Source organism: Podarcis vaucheri (genome assembly GCF_965113315.1).
Source record: "Podarcis vaucheri genome assembly, chromosome: 3".
Classification (NCBI taxonomy): Eukaryota; Metazoa; Chordata; class Lepidosauria; order Squamata; family Lacertidae; genus Podarcis; species Podarcis vaucheri.
The window spans coordinates 23,379,037-23,402,292 of record NC_138761.1 but is presented as its reverse complement, the minus strand read 5'-3'; the positions used below and the strand labels follow the sequence as shown (position 1 = coordinate 23,402,292).

Below are 23,256 nucleotides of genomic sequence, written 5' to 3'. Positions count from 1 at the left end.
AATAGTCATGAGAACAGACACACAGCCGTTATTATTTATATTTAGGTGCATGTTTTCTACTTGACGCAAATACTCCTCTTTTTCCAACTTCAAAGAAAAGCTTATCTTGGACAATAAAAATGGAGCTAAGAAAAGGAGCAGCTGCAAGGAAGTTGCAATGAAAAAACATTTAATTATAATGATCTTACTGCTTTGATCTCCAGGTACTATAACATTCATTCACAATATCAGCCTTTATAAATCAGCTATGAAATAGTACACTTCACATTCTGCTGCCAAATCAAATAAGAAAAGTAATACATAATCAGCAACATTTCTATTCCAAAGGGACAAGGCAGTTAACAGAGAAGTCTGCTGAACAAGTTATGAGCTGGAATGTGTATTATATGGAGGATGTCCACAGAAGATGCAGGCTGTAGCTGCAAGATGTTGAGCAGTCTAACAAATCAGTGTTTGCCTCTGTCTCCCAAACAGGCAATTTTTCATACTATAAAACTACTCAAGAAATCATACATCCCTGCAAGTTTTATACTGTGTGCACTGCTGCCATACTCCTGCACAGCTCAGCGGAAGGTTCCCAGTGGATTATGCCCATAGTTACTTTATATCTGTTTTTTAAAGAATTAATGTGACTTCTGGAACAGTTATAGTTAACCACAGAACTTGCATACTGTTACCTAGACCAGACGATTTTTTTCAAAACACTTTTTAACATTGGTGTGCTAAGAAAAAATGATATTTTGGGTTGACGTAGGCCACTAAAACTCTTAATTTCAACGAAGCCGATCCAAAATACAGTGGTACCTCAGGTTAAGAATTTAATTCGTTCCAGAGGTCCATTCTTAACCTGAAACTGTTCTTAACCTGAAAGTGAGACACTACTTTAGCTAATGGGGCCTCCCGCTGCCGCTGTGCCGCCAGAGCACGATTTCTGTTCTCATCCTGAAGCAAAGTTCTTAACCCGAGATACTATTTCTGGATTAGCTGAGTCTGTAACCTGAAGACTCTGTAACCTGAAGTGTCTGTAACCCGAGGTACCATTGTAATAAGAAAGCGTATTATGACAATATATTTATGTTCCGTACAGAGGGTTGTATCGAATGCTGCATGTGCCTGGTTCCGTTCATGCAATGGGACTTTCTCTCCCTGTGCACCTGCAAAATCTCCTCTGGTCTCCCACCCCTTTGGAACAGATGTTGAGGGTGAGCAAGGGGCTACAGGGGAGAAGAGGGAAAGCAGGAAATCCATGCAACAAGCTGAAGTCTGTTGTGAAAATGGTACAGTGCTGGATACAACTCGGAATCTTTCTGTCTCAAAATATGTTATGTTTTACGGTATGTTGCAAACCTCCCTAAGGTCTGCGTGTATATGGCAGTATACAAATTTAATAAACAACAACATAGCCCATCAACTTGCTTTGGAATTCACCATGAACATGAAAACAGGATCAAAATTACTGCCTTCCAATGTTCTTGCTAATGCATCATCATCAAATTATTTATTTATTACTTATACCCCGCCCATCTGGCTGGGCCTCCCCAGCCACTCTGGGCAGCTCCAAATGAATATAAAAAATACAATAAAACAGGCTTCCTCAAACTCGGCCCTCCAAATGTTTTGACACTGCAATTCCCATCATCCCTGACCACTGGTCCTGCTAGCTAGGGATCATGGGAGTTGTAGGCCAAAAACATCTGGAGGGCCGAGGTTCAGGAAGCCTGCAATAAAACATCAAACATTAAAACAGGGCTGCCTTCAGATGTCTTCTAAAAGTCAGATAGTTGTTTATTTCCTTGACATCTGATGGGAGGGCATTCCACAGGGCAGGCGCCACCACCGAGAAGGCCCTCTGCCTGGTTCCCTGTGACCTCACTTCTCACAGTGAGGGAACTGCCAGAAGGCCCTCAGAGCTGGACCTCAGTGTCTGGGTTGAACGATGGGGGTGGCGATGCTTCTTCAGGTATGCTGGGCCGAGACATACAATGTCACCAAGATAACTGACAAACTTCATTAACATTTAAAGCCATTTAATAAGCTAAGTATATGGGGACACCCATATTTATGTTCTGGTTGTTCTGCAATGATTCCCTGAGGCCCTCTTTCTACAAAGTTTCTTGCTCTGAGACTAATTATATGCACCTCAAATATGCGAATTTTATGAAGAAAGCACCAACGTGGCAGCTTCTGGATGCTGCGGATTACAACTCCCATTAGTGCAAGCAAGTAGGGCCAAAGGTCAGGGATGATGGGTCTTGAAGTCCACAACATCCAGTCCTGTTCTAGTTCATGGTGCATATATGATCACTGCAGTTTTAGTCTAGTTTTGAATTGAATTGAATTGTTTTAATTTTAGTACATATGTTTGCAACCTTGAATATTTCACAGAGAAGCAGGATAAAAAAAATGCCCATAGGCCTGAAGGAGTTATTCTTGTTCATAATACTAACGAACAAAATTGATGACGATTTTTCTAGCTGATTCTCACTCCCTGTTACTCCCCTGCAGCTATATGTCAGTATTCCAGCTCTGAACATTCCACACCCCTTTCAAGAGAAAAGCAACATCCACATTACTGAGACAGATTTAATTAATATCAAAAGAAACTCATGTACCTTCCTCAGCAAAACAGTGAAGCTGGTGATCTCAAAAGCTTCTGCTCTTCACAAAAAGTCAGTATCGCATAAATGTCATTTTAATTATTCTTTTATAACCGTCCTAAATATCCCTGTAAGTAAGCATTCTTACTTACTCTGCGGGGAGTGCCATTCAATCCATACTGCTGGCTGAAGACAGGATCTGGACTGTTGCACGCCACCCTAATCTACAACTGGTGTGAGATTCCACTTCTCACCCAGGGTCTGTGTTTCCTTTTGGAAATGAGGCACAGCGGAGACTGTGGTGTCTTTATGACAGCAATACTAAAAGGAAAGGGAGTTCATGATGGCTGGGAGTTTGTTAAGAGGGAGATAGTAAAAGCACAACGTCAGGCAATACCAATGAGACGGAAACATGGAAGGTGCCTAAAGAAGCCAGGGTGGCTATCTAAAGAACTTTTAACTGAATTAAGATTAAAAAAGGATGTGTACAAAAAATGGAAAAGGGGGGAAACCACCAAAGAGGAATTCAAACAAATAGCCAGCACGTGTAGACACAAAGTCAGAAAAGCTAAAGCACAGAATGAACTCAGGCTTGCTAGAGAGGTTAAAAGCAACAAAAAAGGCTTTTATGGGTATGTTCGTAGCAAAAGGAAGAACAAAGAAACAGTGGGGTCACTCAGAGGAGAAGATGGTGAAATGCAAACAGGGGACACAGAAAGGGCTGAACTCCTCAATGCCTTCTTTACCTCAGTCTTCTCCAATAAAGAAAACAATGCCCGACCTGAAGAATTTGGAGCAAATGTTTCAGCAAAGGAAACACAGCCCAGAATAACTAAGGAGATAGTACAAGAATATTTGGCTAGTTTAGATGTATTCAAGTCTCCAGGGCCAGATGAACTGCATCCAAGAGTATTAAAAGAACTGGCAGATGTGATCTCAGAACCACTGGCAGTCATCTTTGAGAATTCCTGGAGAGCAGGCGAAGTCCCGGCAGACTGGAGGAGGGCAAATGTTGTCCCTATTTTCAAAAAGGGGAAAAGAGAGGACCCAAATAATTACCGCCCAGTCAGTCTGACATCAATAGCAGGGAAGATTCTGGAGCAGATCATTAAGCAAACAGTCTGTGAGCACCTAGAAAGGAATGCTGTGATCACCAATAGTCAGCATGGATTTCTGAAAAATAAGTCATGTCAGACTAACCTGATCTCGTTTTTTGACAGAATTACAAGCCTGGTAGATGAAGGGAACGCAGTGGATGTAGCCTACCTTGATTTCAGCAAGGCATTTGACAAGGTGCCTCATGATATTCTTGTAAAGAAGCTGGTAAAATGTGGTCTTGACTATGCTACCACTCAGTGGATTTGTAACTGGCTGACTGACCGAACCCAAAGGGTGCTCATCAATGGTTCCTCTTCATCCTGGAGAAGAGTGACTAGTGGGGTGCCACAGGGTTCTGTCTTGGGCCCGGTCTTATTCAACATCTTTATTAACGACTTGGATGATGGACTCAAGGGCATCCTGATCAAATTTGCAGATGACACCAAACTGGGAGGGGTGGCTAACACCCCAGAGGACAGGATCACACTTCAAAACGACCTTGACAGATTAGAGAACTGGGCAAAAAGAAACAAGATGAATTTTAACAGGGAGAAATGTAAAGTATTGCACTTGGGCAAAAAAAATGAGAGGCACAAATACAAGATGGGTGACACCTGGCTTGAGAGCAGTACATGTGAAAAGGATCTAGGAGTCTTGGTTGACCACAAACTTGACATGAGCCAACAGTGTGACGCGGCAGCTAAAAAAGCCAATGCAATTCTGGGCTGCATCAATAGGAGTATAGCATCTAGATCAAGGGAGGTAATAGTGCCACTGTATTCTGCTCTGGTCAGACCACACCTGGAGTACTGTGTCCAGTTCTGGGCACCACAATTCAAGAAGGACACTGACAAACTGGAACGTGTCCAGAGGAGGGCAACCAAAATGGTCAAAGGCCTGGAAACAATGCCTTATGAGGAACGGCTAAGGGAGCTGGGCATGTTTAGCCTGGAGAAGAGGAGGTTAAGGGGTGATATGATAGCCATGTTCAAATATATAAAAGGATGTCACATAGAGGAGGGAGAAAGGTTGTTTTCTGCTGCTCCAGAGAAGCGGACACGGAGCAATGGATCCAAACTACAAGAAAGAAGATTCCACCTAAACATTAGGAAGAACTTCCTGACAGTAAGAGCTGTTCGACAGTGGAATTTGCTGCCAAGGAGTGTGGTGGAGTCTCCTACTTTGGAGGTCTTTAAGCAGAGGCTTGACAACCATATGTCAGGAGTGCTCTGATGGTGTTTCCTGCTTGGCAGGGGGTTGGACTCGATGGCCCTTGTGGTCTCTTCCAACTCTATGATTCTATGATTCTATGATTCTATGATATATGGTTTATTTACACATATATACAACCTGAGCCTATATATTTACTTACACATATATACAACGGGACGCGGGTGGCGCTGTGGGTAAAACCTCAGCGCCTAGGACTTGCCGATCGCATGGTCGGCGGTTCGAATCCCCGCGGCGGGGTGCGCTCCCGTCGTTCGGTCCCAGCGCCTGCCAACCTAGCAGTTCAAAAGCACCCCCGGGTGCAAGTAGATAAATAGCAGGAGGGTAAACAGCGTTCCGTGTGCTGCGCTGGCTCGCCAGATGCAGCTTGTCACGCTGGCCACGTGACCCGGAAGTGTCTGTGGACAGCGCTGGCTCCCGGTCTATAGAGTGAGATGAGCGTACAACCCTAGAGTCTGGCAAGACTGGCCCGAATGGGCAGGGGTACCTTTACCTTTACCACCTGATCCTAGGATGGAGCGGTTCACAGCATTAACACCCCAAGAGGGTCTTGTTTCTCCCATAGCCACAGCCTTGGATTCAAACAGAAACCAGACATGGCTTTTTCTTCCAGCCTGCAGCTTCTCCCTCTAGGTCACATCACAGCAAACTCTACCCTCAAAACTCCTGCTAAGAGATGGAGGAGGGGCCGATCCATTTGCCATCTGCCACAGAGCCCCCTTTACTTGATTCTCTTAATGGCCCATCAACCGTTCCTTTTGTTCTCCTAATGGCCCATCACCCAGGCTGGCCTGACTATTTCAGCAATTGAATCCTTGCTGGGTCCAGGAATTAGAAGGGGGCCCAAGCATTCAGCCTATCCCCCCCCCTAAAAAAAACCCCTCATAAGAGTAGATTTATCCAACAGTTGCAGGAGGTCCACAGACCCTGAAAGTCAGCAGGGCTTTGCAAGGCAAAGGACCAAAAGTAGTAATGACACTTTTGAATTTAATTATCCAGACGAGCAAATGGAAGAAATGCTCACTGAAATATGTCCAGGGCACAAATAATGAGTCAATAATGAGTAGGGTTACAGATAGGTAGCCGTGTTGGTCTGCCATAGTCAAAATAAAGAAATTCCTTCCAGTAGCACCTTAAAGACCAACTAAGTTAGTTCTTGGTATGAGCTTTCGTGTGCCTAGACACTCCCTTTCTAAAGTCTTGCACTGCTGCAAGCATAGGGATTCTTCGGGAATGGATTTTTCTTTCTCTATTTTAATCACTTTGCCTAGCAATAATGACTTATTACCATTTATAAAAAGCTGTTTTAACACTGTGCATCACTGAATGTCAGCTGTACAGCATGTAAAGGTCCCTGAGACCTGTCCAGAGACTATTAAATATCTTTTTAAAAAGCAAACTGGCCAAAGGCCACAGCATGTGTATTTTGGCTTAAGCCAAGGTAATGGAAAAACTAGTTACTAGACCGATTGGATCTAGCAACATGAAATGTATATAGGGCAGCTTGTCAAGACTGGAGATGATAATCATACTGAGTGAACTTTTAAATTGCCCATGAAAAACATCTACAAAACATTTCTAAAGAATCCAGTACTTGAACTGTCAGAGACAGGGCAGTGGACTGATTAAGTAGTTCTTCCGCTTATTTTACAAACTGTTACAGCTTCTTTCTTGTTACTAGTAAGAATCCCCTTTCCCTTTAGAGGAATTATTAAACCACAACAGCAGTGAAGATAAAAACAGTATTTATTTTATTCAATTACTACCAATGGATTTATTCAGTGTAATGAGCTCATTAAAATGAAAACTACTATCAACTAGGTTCTCATCAGTAGTTATTCTACTATAAAAGGATTACAACATAAATGATGTGAAAAAATTGTTTTGTTCTTTTCAAAAAATAGAGACACAAAAAAGCATTGCTAAAGAGGCTTAGCCAGATATTTACATCTTTTGAAATTGGTTTTGAAGTGGAAGAAACTTTTGTAAGTCAAACTGCTTCATAAAACCACTGAGATGCTATCTGAATATTGTTAAAATGGTTGATACTGGTTGATACTGGCAACTCCTATTATCCACTGTCCAGAAACTTAACTGTCTCTTCTGCCTACTTCCCCATTTCCTTCCTTCTCCAACTTGCCCCTCAACCCACTAAGAATCCCCCTGACTCACCCTGCCTTGATATAGTATTGAATTCTCCTCAACATTTCTCCTACAGTCCATTTCCATTCTCTTCTAACCGATCATCTGTTACAAACTGGCGTCTGGACTTCTGCAATCCACTAAAATTCCCCTCACTGAATCTTTCCATTGATCCAATCTGAAAGGCCTCTTCTCCTCCTGGACATTTTTGCTGCCTCAGATAAAACTGATCATCCTCTGCTCCTCAGTTCCTCCATACTTAAGCTTCCTTCTTACTTTTCAAGTCACTCATTAGAAAATGCTCTCTCTCCTCTACCTTCCTGCTATCCATTGGGTTCCTCAAGAGTTCTGTTCCTGCCCCCCCCCCGCTGCTTTCTTTCTCCATTTTTCTAACCTTCTCAAACACCACCATTTTCAGTGCTACCTGAATGACGCTACTTCACACCAGCATGAGGACTTGGCATCCTACAGCAGCTACTTAGAAGGCCGTATTGGCGCTGGGTCACCTGCCCTGGGTCTTCCTGCAATGGCTGACCGCTGGGTTCAGTAGTCACTAGTTAAATGTCCCACAATGCACTGGTGTGGCACAAAGTCAAAGATTCTTATGGCATAAGCAGGAAATGTACATGGTGGCTCTCCATCAGCCTTGGAGTGCTGTTGCCACCACTGCTGCCGGGTAACCTCAAGGGAGGCAATCCAGCGTCTCACTGTGAGCCCTCTGAAACCTAGAATTGACCCTGCCTCCAAACCATTCCGCTCTGCATCTAGTCCTACAACTCAAACTGCCCACCTGATATTTTTTCTTGGGCGTATTCAAACAAACACTCAAATTTAGTATATGCCAGACCACTGAACCTGTTGTCTTCTTGCCTTAGTCTTCTTCCTCCTAATCCCTACCCATATTCATTGACAATGTCGCTATGCAGGGAAGAAGCCTTAACATTTACCTCCCTGGTCTCCATATTCAAGTGTTCTATGGTCATCCCCTGGGGTAATTGGTTCCTTTATCTCAGTGCTATGTTCTGAAAAAAGAGGCGCCAGAACTCACCATGAACACCTCCCTCATTATCTTAGAATGGCAATGGTGGCCAATTGAGAGGTGCTGGAACTCACCTGAGAGGTGCCGAAACTGAGTTTTGGTGAGTTCCGGCTGGGGGGGGAAAGCCTTGCCTTATTTTACTAATAAGTTATATTTCTGTAATCTACAGTAAGGTGCCTGCAAGGTAGTTTGGAAACTATAGTTGGTTTTCAACATGGCTTTCAGGCTGTTGAGAAGGGAGAGGGAATCAGCACCTACTGCATTGTTTTCTGAAAGGCATACTATACATACCTAAGTAAATGGGAAGAAAGATCAATAAGAAGGCTGGGGTCAGAAAAATCAGAACTGAACACAGTTGTTGAAACCTCAGCATGGAGACTTTTAAAACGTCTCATCACAACAACAGTTTTGTTGTTTGGTGTAAACGTTCATGCACAGACTATCTGACAAGACCCACTAGGTTTATAAAATCATCATCATTGGCAGACATGAAACCAGATTTGCCTTTTTTTTAGGTCAGGGCAACTTTAACAACTACATTCCTTTTAACCTAAAAGAAATCAAGGCAGAAGGAAGAACTATTTGCCAGCAATGGGAGAAGGAATTATTGGTGATCTGCAAGCAATTATATACATTACTGACAGAAGAAATATTGCTTCTCATATATCATATAGAAAAGGAATAGCTGAAGTCCACTGTCTCGGGATTTTCTTCCATTCCCCCTCAGAGCCTAAACTTGCTGACTTTAAAGGAAATTTCAAGAAAAACAGGGCTATGGGAAAGAAATTCTAATACATTCACAGCAGAAACAATCAACATATCATAAGCTAATTTCATCACTCAAGTAACTGCAAATGTTTAAATAAAGGATTTGCTTTATGGGAGTGAGAGAAATGCTATTATGTACCATCAAATTTTCTACAGCATATATATATTTTAATTCACAGCTCTTTGTGTAATACAATTGACAGTAATTGTCACAGGTGCCCTTCTGTTTAGAATGTGGAATTTTCAGTCTGAATGACATTTATGTAGACAGGCATTAAAACACACACACTCCCAAAACTTATTAATGAATTTTGCAGTGGCGGCAACAGATTGTGTCCTGTTCCATTTGAGGAGTTTATAATCTTTCCTGAACTTTGTTACTTTGTGCTCTGGGGATTTATTTTTCAAGATACAAGCTTTTATTTTCCTCCCCCCACATTGGTTTCCATGAGAATAAGACCAAATAATCCAATCTGGTAGTGACAAAAACACTCAGACACAAAGTCATTCAGAAAACCCCCCCCAGGTACTTTCCTAAGCAGCTGCTGGATAAGAGCTGTAGCAAGTAGAAAAAGGGTAAAAAGTAAGAAAAGAAAACTGAATGAGAGCAGTTATGCAAGGCCAAAGTAGGAATCAAATTGTTGAGGTATAGAAATCCCATTAAACTTTGTCTTAGCTCCACTGCAATTCTGTTCATGCAAACCTGATATTAATTGTGGAGCATTTTCCAGTTCAAAACTGTTGATGCATCTTCACATTTTATAATATTGTTCCAGAGCTCTGTGAATTCTGTCTCTCCTCCTAAGTCAACAGCTGGGGTGATAAGAAAACTTGAAAAAAGTAATACAATGCAATACCTCTCTCGCTCTTCAGAGCCATTCTCATCTTTATGTGTTTTCCCATTGCCAACTCATGCTGAACGGTCACCACTCTTTCCATCTGCTTTAGGTAGTCATTCATGCCCACTGATATGAGCAATATTTAAAAACCCACCCCCCCATTCCTCCTCTCAGACCTATGTCTACCTGCACTTCAATCAGCCAATACACCTTAGCATAAAAATAGATCAATGCAGATTCAGGTAATAATACTACAATTTTTTATAGCTAATGAAAATCAGAATACACCTCTCCAGGGATTTCAGAAAGGAATCTTTCCCAACTCTCCCTGAAGATGCCAGATATTGAACCCAGCACTTTTTGCATACTAAGTACATGCTCCACCACTGAGCTATATCTTTTCCTCTCATTCAGGTACTCCACAAGCATTCCTATCATTTGGATCATCCTGAGACCTGAAAGGCACAGCTGTAAAATCAAAACATTCAACATAAATGTAATTCTGATCTCCTCCATCCATCACCTTGGAAATAACTGCTATGTAAACTGTTCGGCTAGCTCTGCCTCAGTTTCAAAGTTTTGCAAAGAAGCAAAGCTTACTTGCAGTAGTGTTCCATGAATGGCATTCTGTCGTACGCAGAGATCTGTGCAGTCCGGAAGCCCAGCCAACAAAGACGATACAGTCTGTGGGACCTGGTTTACCATAATAAAGGGGACGAGGGCGCGACCAGCCAACTCACGGGAACGATACACAGGAGAGTGACCACATCTGGTAGGGGGGAGAGGAGAGGCAGAATTTGTTAGAGCTCATCCATATACACAGCATATTAACACAAACAGGCAATTCAAAATTGGGGGGGGGAGCCTTTTCTAGAATTTATAAAATGCATATTGCACAAAAGGATGCTTGAAGAAGTTCTGTGAATTCAAATGCAACATGGTGCGCTCCCCGCCATGTACAGATGAGAGCACGACTCTCCTTGAGATTTTGCACTTTATGAGAATTTACGCAACATAGCTTAAACAACATATTCAAAAGGGTTAAACACAAAGGGTCAGCGCATGTTTTACAGTGTGTCCATGAGACAAAGCACATGTGCAAATATATATATATTTACTACTGCACTTTTCTGTTGTGAACTGCCCTGAGATCTATGGATGAAGGGCAGTATACAAATTTAATAAATAAAATGACTATTGTTTTCGTTTCAAAAATCACAGATTACTGTTTTTTTAAAAAAACAACCAACAGATTAATGCAGAAAAAGGACAGAATGGGTTTATGAATGAGTGTATGTGAAATTACCCTGAACTGGAAATAGACTTATACATTCATCCTTTAACTGCACACTAGAGACGAACATACAGCACCTTTCCCTATAAGGAGATTAAAACGGCACCTTTGCATGGAACAAAGAAAGTAACTTTTTAAAAAAAAAAATGCTTCTTATTTTCATTCTTTTGGCCCATCAAATGATGAGGCTACTTGAGGAGATGCAGGGGCTCTCTTTGACAACAACAATAAATACAGCCTTTCGTGTCATCAGCCCAGCGCTGTGGAATACTCTGCCAATAGAGATTCAGCAGACGCCTTCTGTGCCAACTTTTAAATGCCTGCTGAAAACTCTTCTATTCCACCAGGCCAAGACAGCCAATTAAGAATACATCTTTCAACAGCAGCTAACCGATGTCCAGCTTTTAAATTTTTTAATATGGTTTTATGTTCTATTGCGAACCACTTTGATTCCCCCCCCTAAATGAACAGCAGCACATACCTCTCACCATGTAAACGAACAAGCTGCTTATCTGCATGCCACTACTACCCTGTAATGTGAAAAGTGCCCCCCCCCGGCTGAGTTGTCCATAGGACTCACATGAAGGGTGTCAGCAGACTAGGAGTCATTTGGCAAAGGTTTACTCTACAAAAACTTGGGTGCGCTTCTAGGAAAAGCAGACAATGATCTGACAACTGTCAGTTCCCAACCGTACTCCTAAATAGTGAATGATTTCAGTGTACAAGATCTATCCGCCCCAATAATAATAATAATAATAATAATAATAATAATAATCAGTTTCCCCAGCCACTCTGGGCAGCTCCCAATCGAGTATTAAAAACAATACAGCATAAAATATTAAAAACTTCCCTAAACAGGGCTGCCTTCAGATGTCTTTTAAAAATAGGGTAGTTGCTTACCGTATTTTTCGCTCTATAACACGCACCCGACCATAACACGCACATAGTTTTTAGAGGAGGAAAACAAGAAAAAAAATATTCTAAATGAAACAGTGGATGTATGATTTTTGTGGTTCATGCTGTGGCCACAGACATGTGATCTGACAGTGAGTTTGGAGTAGCCCAATGCAAAAATCCTGAGGATCCATGTGGATCCATGCTTTGTAACCACGTTTTTGCACCACTGCGACCCTAGGCAACAGTGGGTGCGTGATTTTTTTGGTACAGACTGTAGCCATGGACATGTAATGTTATCTGATGGTGAATTTGGGGTGACCCAATGCAAAAATCCTGAGGATCCATGTGGATCCGTGCTTTGTCACCACGTTTTAAATGGGGAGGGAAGGAAAGCAAAAGTCCCCCCCCAAGCCAGACAGGATATACGAAGTATGATTTCTTTTTTATTTACAGTATTTATTTTTTGGCCACCTCTGTCACTGCAACCTTTGCTCTGTGCTTGCACACTTTTGGGCAATAGGGCATGTAACACACTTTTTTTCATCTGCCAAGATGTAGAAAATCAATTTTAATGTCCCTATATAAAATGCCTAGTGAAGCAGAAGGGTATTACATCAGCCACTGTATTAAGGCTAAACGTTTGAAGAACAGCTCTCTGGGGGGGGGGAGACTAAATTCCATTTTCAATCAATTGTTATTGTGGCAGCAATTATCAGTGTATAGCGCACAATGAGGAAAAGAACTTTAATATATATATATATATATATATATATATATATATATATATATATATATATATAACATTCTGACGTTATACTTCTTCAAAGAAGAGTATTAGGCTTTTAATGAAGGGGAGAGGAGAGATGCTGTAATCCTCCTGGCTCAGGAGATTCTGATTTACCAGCTGCGTGTAGAAAGTATAGATTAAGATATTTGATATACAGCATATAAATCCAGAGATTTCCATGTCTCACTCTGCAATCCAGCCTGCTGTTACGAGCAGGGAAGCAGGGTTTCTCTTCCAAACAAGCATGCTGTCTCCCTCCAGCAGTACATTGCTTGGAGAAGCTGTAATTTGGAGGGGGCCTGGGGGCAGGGCTCTCTGCTTTTGGAAAAGAAATGAGAAACCTACCATTGTAAAGCAAAAGTCGTTCCCCCACCACCACCCCCCAAGCCAGCCCTCTCTCTCTCTCTCTCTCTCTCTCTCCCCCCCCCCCACCTGCATGCTTTTCGGCTGCCTGCAAGTCCCTAGAGCGGAGAGGAGGAAGTGGTGGGCTGGAGCCTGCACACAGTGTGACTAGGGAAGATTAGAAGGAAGGACGCGATCCTTTCCTTAACCCTCTGCTTGCCAGGAGGGCAGGGGATTCCCTGCTCTTTGTTGAGTTTGAGCAAACGCAGCAACAGAAGCGCGTGGGCAGTAAGACCCTGAGGCAGAATGCAGGAAAGCTTCTGCCTTCCCTCTTCCCTCCGCCCGCCCGCCGGATCTCGCCCGATCTTATTTTTGCCTATTTTGCCCCTGCGCTCCGGCGAGTGAGCTCCAGGGACCACACATTCGCTCAATAACACGCACAGACATTTCACCTTACTTTTTAGGACAAAAAATCTGCGTGTTATAGAGCGAAATTTACGGTATTTCCTTGACATCTGATGGGAGGGCATTCCACAGGGCGGGCGCCACTACCAAAAAGGCCTTCTGTATGGTTCCCTGTAACCTCACTTCTTGCAATGAGGGGTTAACCACCAGAAGGCCCTCGGCGCTAGATATCAGTGTCCAGGCTGAACAATGGGGGTGGAGACGCTCCTTCAGGTATACAGGACAGAGGCCGATTACGGCTTTAAAGCAGTGAGTTATCATCAATTTGAAGGGACAGGGTCCTGGCAAGGAGTTGTGTATGACAGTGTCATGGACTGACTTTCAGCTGCACCCTCCTGCATTCTCAGCCAGGAGTTCCCAGAGGAAAAACTGTCGCTGTGTGGTTAAGTGAGGTAGTAAAAGATTTCAGTTTCCTTGCTTCAGGTCCTCCTCCACAAGGATAACTCTCCCATTAACTAGGCAAGAGAGTCCCACATCTGCAATTGTCCTAGGTTTCAAATGAAGGGAAAATGACAAAGCGACTCTTTTTGTAATCATTCTGCATAAATCATAGCCCCTTTCTGCTGAAAGCCAACCTTTTCTGTCTGTATGTCTACATAGTAAATACTGAGGGATCCTCTCATCATTTGAATTCTGGGGGCATATTTTGCTTCCAAAATTTGTGCTAATGGTTCTACAGGTTCAGAGCTATGCAAATTCCAGAAACGCAGTCTTCCCAACGGTGAAGTCTACAGTCCCAAAGCAGCATGAGTAGAAAACCAAAGTATGGATGATACCCGAGTAAGTCATACTGAGGGTAGAGCTACTGAAATGAATGAACTTAAATTAGTAGGTCTTCTCCAGGTTTGACTCAGTAGGTATCACCCTAACATAGCTTGCATTGGAAACAAACTGGAATTAAGATGCTGAACTAAAGAATCAGATCTGTGTTGCAAAATATACTTTCCCCAACTTATTTATTGGCTTATGCATAGAGGCAAAATCTTTAAAACTGTATTTCTAGAAGAAGGAAGCAAGCAGTTTAGTAGTAAGAAGGATTCAAATAAATGAGAATGCTTTACTGCAACACAATGCAAAATAATTTGTCTGCAAACGCTCCCATGTTTGTGCTACACCATGCCTTATTTAAATTGAACAAACTCTTGTGTATAAGTGTTTCTTTTCAAATACAATTAACCCTGACACAGTTGCAGATGTTTAGCTTCTAATTAGCAGTAACGGCACACTCAAGAATGCCCCTCTTTTTCCTCCCAATCTTTTACAAATGATGATTTCCCAAAGGAATCTGGCATCAATTCAAGAGAAAGAATGGAAAATGGGAACGCTGCCAGTGTTGTGACTGCCAGATATTTTGTGAAAAGGTACTTTCCAAAAACATGATTCAGAGGCCTTTTTTTCTCATCCAACTCTAGAACTGCATTCCATTTTTATTTAATTGCATTAGCTCTAGTAACATAATCAAATGCAGATTACAGTCAAACACTTAAGGAGCTTGCCTTATTCTGTGGTCATTTTAAACAGAAGCCTAAGCATTTAGAAACTAGCAATTGTTTATTATATCATGGCAAACAATATAGGTGTATGTGCACATAATGCACATAATATATTAGGCTAAAATAAAATCCCAAAACCATACTTGTTGTGGCAAACACAAGGATATGTAGAACAGCGCTCTTCCAAACACCAGATTAATATTCATATCAGTGACTGAAAAATAAGTGTATCTTCATTCTCCCCACACACCCATGTATTTTTTGTTCACCATGAATTAGATTAAAGGACTAGCTTTTGCCAGCAATTGCAATTATTGAAGCAACACTGCATATTTTTACTTATGTAAATTCCCATTCATTCAGAAAGATTCTGGAAAGGCAAGGAGATTCTCCTTACACACAGAGGTCAAATTGGACTGGCTCCTTCTTCCCACCTTAGGAAGAGCTGCTATCCCAGATATACAGGCTAGCCTCTATATTTCTGGGAGAAAGCCCCCCCCCCCAATAAAAAACCAATCCATTTCCATTTGAATATAGTTGCTTTGAAACCTATTAAAAATAGTCTTGGTGGGCAGACAAGTGACTGAAGAAGGAACAGGGAGAAGAAACCTTTCCCTACTCCAAATTAGCCAATACATTCCCTCTCTCTCCATAGGATTTCCGGTTTAGATTTACGTTTCATAGATGAGGGAAGGGTCACTGACATGGGCGGGAACAAAGAACCAGGACAGAGAAAGCAAGCTAGATGGGAGTTAGCCAGGATGCAACTAAATTGTAAGGAACTCTGGGTTGATTTGAGCAGAGGATCTAACTACCTGGTCATCAGAAAGGTCGGAAAGCCAGCTACAAGCTTGAAGACACAGCAACATACCACCAACAAGGTTTGTTTCAACAGCTTATTGGTGAACCTCCTGCCTGGATGTTTCATACACCTCAGGGTTGTGGATTCGAGCCCCACGTTGAGCAGGGGATTGGACCAGATGATCCTCGCAGTCCCTCCCAACTCTACAATTCTATGATTTATCAAATGTGGTTCATCAAAATGTAAAAATGCTTGATGCTGCTTATTTCAACACAAAAAGGATACAGGTCTTAAGATTCAGATTGTGGCTCCTGTCGTAAAATTTTGGCTTCACTTAACAGGGGTGGGGAATCCCATTTCCTTCCCTTCAAAGAATCCCACCCTTTAATTGCTACTGTATGTCACTCAACCATTACCTGTTGTCAGGACATTTACCGAGCACAAATTTATGGAAGAAAACTGGAAAGAGAAAGGAGCCGAAACACAATGGTCCAGCAGATGTAAACAAGTCATAAAACCCCAGGTTGGAGTGCCAGTTCTTGCTTCCTTGTTATTGAAATCACAAGGAAGCCCTTGAACAATACTGTATCTGATCCTGGACTTCCTGTCTATAAGAAAAATACTGTTTCCTCCTGGCAGTTCACAATAAACATGGGAAATCGTTTGACTTGTCAAATAAAGTCTCCCAAGATTAAAAAGTGCTGGTGGCAATCAAGCTAACTTAACTATGTTTGCATATATATTATAAAATGAAACATACTTCCTTCAAGTTAAAAAATAAACAGTCCTCCAGCAATAAGTCTGGATTTAACAAGCAGGATTACAATGAAAGCGGTCTGTGATCTCTCTTCTCACTTGAGTCTGAGTGGTGCTGGGGTTGCTTCAGATTAATCTGAAGGGATTTGCTTTTTGATAGCGAATAAACAAAGCAAAATATACAAGCTGTATCATGCAACAGCTGGAAAATCTTGGAGTGAAACCATAAATTTTATTATTCAAATAAGCACTCTCAGTGTTTGAGCTTTAAGTATTTAACCTTTGCATAGTCAGAATGAACTTTAAAACTATGACACGCCTGACCGTTACAAAAAACCAAAGTATATTGAAGTGAAGGCTTTCCTGAAACTCTGGCAACCCTGAATAATGTTTTTGCTGGCAGGGGGGGAAAGTGTTTGCTGTTTTCCTTTTATACTTCCCTGCTTGGGAAATCTAATTTAGAGAAAGATAATTGTGTCATAAGTGATTCAAGGGAACTGAAATGCACTCTGTAAAAATTTCTGTAACACACTTTTATTTATGGTAGATTTGTGTATGGCATGTTAGGGGATGGGTAATACCTCTAGTGGGGGACATGCCGTGCTTCTTTTAGAGTAGTTTTTCCAACTTTTGTCTCCAGCCTACACTCAGCTCTCACCTGTGGCTCTTAGAAGCTGTCAGCAACAGTGGCCATACCCCGGGAACGGCTTTGACTGGCTGGCTAAACTAGGTGAGGGTTGCCGATAGGTCTCAAACCCGCCAGTAGTTAGGGAATTCCCCTGCATGTGAAGATAGGCTCCGGTGGATTGAGGGTCCAACAGTCAAGAAGGTGGTTTCTGCACATGTTGCAGAGAGAAGTGAGGGTCAAAAGGGGCTTGTCAACCTGAGAAGGTTATCCATCTAGGAAAACACTGATCCTAAACCTTTGCTTCCTTGCAGCTATACTCATTCGTGAGAAAGGCTTCAGGAGCAAACTCTGAGGAAGATCTGTATCCACTTCCTTGCGAGACACCTTTGGGAGAAGGAAAGGCTAAGGAGTGAAGCCTAAACAAACCAGAGTAGAGTCCCTTAGACAGTTGGATGGCACCTTGTATGCCTCCTTCCATCAACTCTTGCAGCCAAATATCTTGCTCTGCTTTCCTTTGGATCACATCAGTGAGGCCGAGAGGCGGGGGTCTTGCTGTCTAGCCAGCCCAGGACCTCCATATACACTGTCCAGGCTTGCACCCCAGAGAGGTCACTTCGCTGCTGCCGCTGCTGCTTCCAAAGCAAAAACAACACAGAGGCAGCAGTTATGAGTTACTGGTCTCTGCAGCCACAGCAGGCGCTGCGATTCCCCAGCCGTTTGACTTCACCCCCAGAGGTGCACTCCACACTGTCTCCTGAGACAATGCCAACAACAGCTATGCAAATAATAATAATAATAATAACAACAACAATAATAATAATCCATTTATCCACACTACAAAATAGTAACTGACATGTGGATCAAACAGCACAGTGCTGTCCCGGCACTTCTTCTGCTGCCCTTCCTCCTCTTGGTGGCAATGACGGCAGTGACATCCCTGCTCCTCAGGACCCACTTACTTGCTGCTGGTAGTGATATTGTGTCACCTGTGCTTAACATTTATTTTATTTTGCCGTCTTTTGAGCAGTGCCAGTACGCCCCCCCCCCCGTTACTCTAGGATGGGTTGACAAAGTTTTTGCGGCTTGGGCTGGTTCGCGGTCCCACAGACGCCATGGTGGGCCGGAGTGCATGCACATGCGTGCACATGCACAAATGCTCCTTCTGGAATGGAGGAGGTGTGTGCAGCTTCCCATTGGCTGCAGGAACTTTCTGTAGTCAATGGGATGCCGCCCAGCATCGTAGAAGGCGGTCCCTGCTCCGCTCCAGTTTAGTGCGGCGCATGGGAGCTGACCGAGCGGTCACCGGGAGTCCCCGGGAGGGCGGCAGGGGTCCATGGGCCGGTTAAACGACCCCCATGGGCTGCTTGCGGCCCATGGGCCTTAGGTTGCCAGCCCCTGCTCTAGGAAAGAGGCAAAGAGCCTTGTTGAGTGGAGAGCTGGCTGCCAGTGCCAGGTGTGGAGGCCCCAAAAACACAGGGGATGAGGCAGTTACCCCGCCTGGGGTTGCCCTGGTCATATTTGTCACTTTCTGCTCCATCTTCTCCACGCAGAATGCACCATTACCAGAATTAAAACAAAGAAACAAGAAAGGTCAGCTAATTTGTCTTACAAAGGGGGAAACAAAGCAGGTTCTAAGTAGCTCATACTATTGTGAATTCATATCCAAGTAATACGATTCCATGGGGAGGCTGATGTTGTAATCAACAATCCCAAGAACTATGCAACTAGTTTCACACTGCAAGGGCTCCTTAGAAGACACTGTGCCACACCATACAGTGGTGCCCTGCAAGACGAATGCCTCGCAAGACGGAAAACTCGCTAGACGAAAGAGTTTTCCGTTTTGGAGGTGCTTCGCAAAACGAATTTCCTATGGGTTTGCTTCGCAAGACGACAATGTCTTGCGAGTTCCTGCTGGGTTTTTTTCCTCCCCCCCCCCCTTTTTCTAAGCCGCTAAGCCGCTTATCAGCTGATCCGATCAGCAGATAAGCCACTAAAAGCTGCTAAAAGCGCTAATAGCACTAATCCGCTAATCCTTCAATGGGCTTGCTTCGCAAGACGAAAAAACCGCTAGACGAAGAGAATCACAGAATGGATTCTTTTCGTCTTGCAAGGCACCACTGTACTGTGAACAGCTTTTGAATTTGAATGTGTAAATGTGGCATAAGGGGTCTGTTTCTGAAAGTGGCAGAGGGGGAGATCAAAATTCTCACTGATTTTACATGTCAAGCGCCAGAACCTAGCAAGGCCAAGTAGCTGCTGGGGCACATCAACAGCCCCTGAGCAAAACCAGACTCAGTCCAATCCCCAATACATCAGTGTACTCATGCTCCTCTATTCTCTGTAAGAATATTTTAAACCAACCTTTATCCTTTTTTGTATTTCTTGTACATTGCTTAAACACTTTGCAGTTAAGCAGCAGATACACACACAAACAAAACAAAAGTGATCTATAAATGTAATTAATTAATTAATTAATTAAAAATAAATAAATAAAAGACCAGCAGAAACACAGGATAAAGGATCAGGAATCAATAATTAGTAGCTAGGGAATGGGGAGGGCTTCTTGCCTGGGATTGAGTGTTATAAGACACTCGTCTTGGAAAGGCCAGCTAAAATACGACACCTCTCCCCCCAATAGCTAAAGGTGGCCTTGTTGCATTTACTTGATGCCCAGAAGTTATGACTTAATACTTTCATCTACAGATGTAGCAGAAATTAAATGTTCTCAGTGACATTTTGTGCTATTTATCTTCCAACACGAACTACTAAATAAAACATTTGCTTTCAGCAGCACGTGACCAAAGAACAAAACTCAATAAATTTAGATCCACAACTTGCGAAATTATTTCCAGGGCATTTCTGCTGCCTCAGCTACCCTTTGCAAATATTCGGTCTTGTGCAAAGCAGCAATTGAGTTGGCAGCATGCCGTGCATAACAATCAGCAACTTCTATAAGAAAGCCCCATAATAATTTGCACGCCCTTCAAAACATTCACTTAAAGCACTAACTAATAGCACAAGTAAAAGACCAATCATTGGGAAAGTAGGTAACATATGTTTAAAATACAAAAAGAAACCATGAAGGCTGTGTGGACATACAAATCTTCCTTATCAGACTTCTGATCTAGGCAAAATATTCTCTACCATGGAGGACAGCAACTCTGTCAATGATCCTTTTGACTGGAATTGCTACAACCTCCCCAGGGAGTCTGCTCCATGGTCAAAAAGCCATTACTACCAAAAAGTTCTTCCTGACTTTTAGTTGGAATCTCCTTTCTTGTAACTTGAAACCAGTAATTTGGGTCCTAGCCTCCGAAGCAGGAGAAAACAAGCTTGCTTCCATGTGGCAGCCCTTTAGATATTGAAGATGGCTATTGTATCTCCTCTCAGGCTCCTTTTTCCAGGCTAAACATACCCAATTCCCTCAACCATTCCTCATAAGGCCTGGTTTCCAGACCACTGATCCTCTTGGTCACCCTCCTCTGCACACAATCAAGTTTGCCATGTCCATTAATTTCAGTGTGTCAAGAATGACTCAGCTCAAATATTGCTAGCCTAATTTGAACTGGTGGACACCTTTTGAATTTTGAGAGAGAGCAGTGGGCACTAGTCACAACATGGCTACCATGGGGAAGGTCACAGCTAAGGGAACGGCTAAGGGAGCTGGGCATGTTTAGCCTGGAGAAGAGGAGGTTAAGGGGTGATATGATAGCCATGTTCAAATATATAAAAGGATGTCACATGGAGGAGGGAGAAAGGTTGTTTTCTGCTGCTCCGGAGAAGCGGACACGGAGCAATGGATCCAAACTACAAGAAAGAAGATTCCACCTAAACATTAGGAAGAACTTCCTGACAGTAAGAGCTGTTCGACAGTGGAATTTGCTGCCCAGGAGTGTGGTGGAGTCTCCTACTTTGGAGGTCTTTAAGCAGAGGCTTGACAACCATATGTCAGGAGTGCTCTGATGGTGTTTCCTGCTTGGCAGGGGGTTGGACTCGATGGCCCTTGTGGTCTCTTCCAACTCTATGATTCTATGATTCTAAAACACAACATGGCTGCTGTGAGGGGCCATGGCATAACAGTTTTGTTTAGATAATCAGATGATCTGAGAGGACACATTCATCACAGTCTAATCTTGCAGAATCAGAAATAAAGGTAAAGGTAAAGGTACCCTTGCCCGAACGGGCCAGTCTTGACAGACTCTGGGGTTTGTGCGCCCATCTCACATCTATTGGCCGGGGGCCAGCGCTGTCCGGAGACACTTCCGGGTCACGTGGCCAGCGTGACAACGCTGCTCTGGCGAGCCAGAGCCGCACACGGAACGCCGTTTACCTTCCCGCTGGTAAGCGGTACCTATTTATCTACTTGCCCCCGGGGGTGCTTTCGAACTGCTAGGTGGGCAGGCGCTGGGACCGAGCAGCGGGAGCGCATCCCGCCGCGGGGATTCGAACCGCCGACCTTTCGATCGGCAAGCCCTAGGCGCTGAGGCTTTAGCCCACAGCGCCACCCGCGTCCATGAATCAGAAATACTATATTTTAATTAATACATTTGTGAGCATTTCAAACTTCTTAATATGACAAAATCTCTACCAGTTAACAGACAAAAGTTCTTCACATCTTTTATTTGCTTAAAATAGCTGTTAGTGACAGAACGTGGCAGTCTTTGGTCCAGTAAGTACAGTGGTACCTCGGGTTACATACGCTTCAGGTTACAGTCTCTACTAACCCAGAACTAGTACCTCAGGTTAAGAACTTTGCTTCAGGATGAGAACAGAAATTGTGCTCTGGCGGCAGCAGGAGGCCCCATCAGCTAAAGTGGTGCTTCAGGTTAAGAACAGTTTCAGGTTAAGAACGGACCTCCAGAACGAATTAAGTACTTAACCCGAGGTACCACTGTATAAAATAAATCTCTAAACTTTATGCCCTCTTTCAGTCTGAGGCCCCACCCTCCAGTCAGGCCTGAGTATGATTGATTGATTGATTGATTTCTCACACACGCTCCATATCCATACAGACATTCAAAACATCCAGAACACAGTGGATTTATAATACTGATACGAAGTTCAGTTCTGACCATAAAGCAATTTTAGACGCCCGCTCCCCTCATTAACAAAATGCGGTGTCTCTCCTGCCCAGAAAAACACTGTCTTAAGTGTAAGGCAGTGTCCCTAGTCTCAAAAAAAAGAAAAGAAAAAGTCTATTTGCAAAGTTTATCATAATGAAAAGCCCCATTTTCCTTTTCACTCCAGATCAGCTTTTCAACAACTGTAGGTTTCGCTTCTGAGACTGATAGGAATTTGGCTGTTATTTGAAGTGGTCATTTAACAAGCGAGCTGAAACGGAGCCACTCCTAAGCCCACTTGTGTATAACATTTCTAAGAAAAGTTATCTCAGCGAGATGAAAAGCTGCACTCCCCACCCCCCTCGCATGTGTGTGTATATAGATTTTTACACCCTAGAGAAATATTTTCCCATCATATTTCAGAGCCATCATCAAGCCTGCTGGGACTTTCTATTTCAACTAGATGTTTATTGTATTTTACAGATGCAGTTTTTCCAACCCACAATGACTTCAGCTAGCTTTGCGTAGCAATTTGTTGAAGCCACATGGGGTTCATTACGAATTCTTCGTTTCTAACCATTTAGCAAATATTCCTCCAAATAAAGAATGATTCTGCCAACTTGAAGCCATTTAGAAAATAACACGAAACCAGAAAGACTGCTTGCTAGTCATAGCAATATTTTATCTTGGTGTCACCAAATGGAGATGGGTGAGAAACAGCGTGTAAAACTGATTAACTGGTTAAAAAACAATGGTTACAGAGAAAACACTTTTTCTTCCGGAGATCCCTTGCCTATTTCTTACTTCGGTTGCAATCATGCACCACACTTACCAATGCTTAACTCCATAGACACTGGGGAATTGGGCAAAACAGGGGGAAGGAGCTGAAAATGCCACCCCCAACCACCGCTTGAACAGGGTGGTCCAATTTCTGGTTGAGTCCAGACCCAATTGTTGGTGGCTTTTCTAAACACATTCCTTTCCCTTCACTTCCATTTATGCTTCCTCTTATACTAGTG

At 43.0% G+C, this 23,256-nt stretch overlaps 1 protein-coding gene across 5 annotated transcripts in view; it reads right to left on the bottom strand.

Moving 5' to 3' along the window:
• The window catches only part of THADA (THADA armadillo repeat containing), a 161,150-nt gene that overhangs the window by 61,175 nt on the left and 76,719 nt on the right, over positions 1-23,256 (bottom strand). For all 5 annotated transcript variants that reach the window (XM_082217226.1, XM_082217222.1, XM_082217223.1 and 2 more), the window contains one exon: positions 10,314-10,482. In XM_082217226.1, coding sequence (XP_082073352.1) covers positions 10,314-10,482 — 169 coding nt within the window. The remainder of the gene's footprint in view (positions 1-10,313; positions 10,483-23,256) is intronic.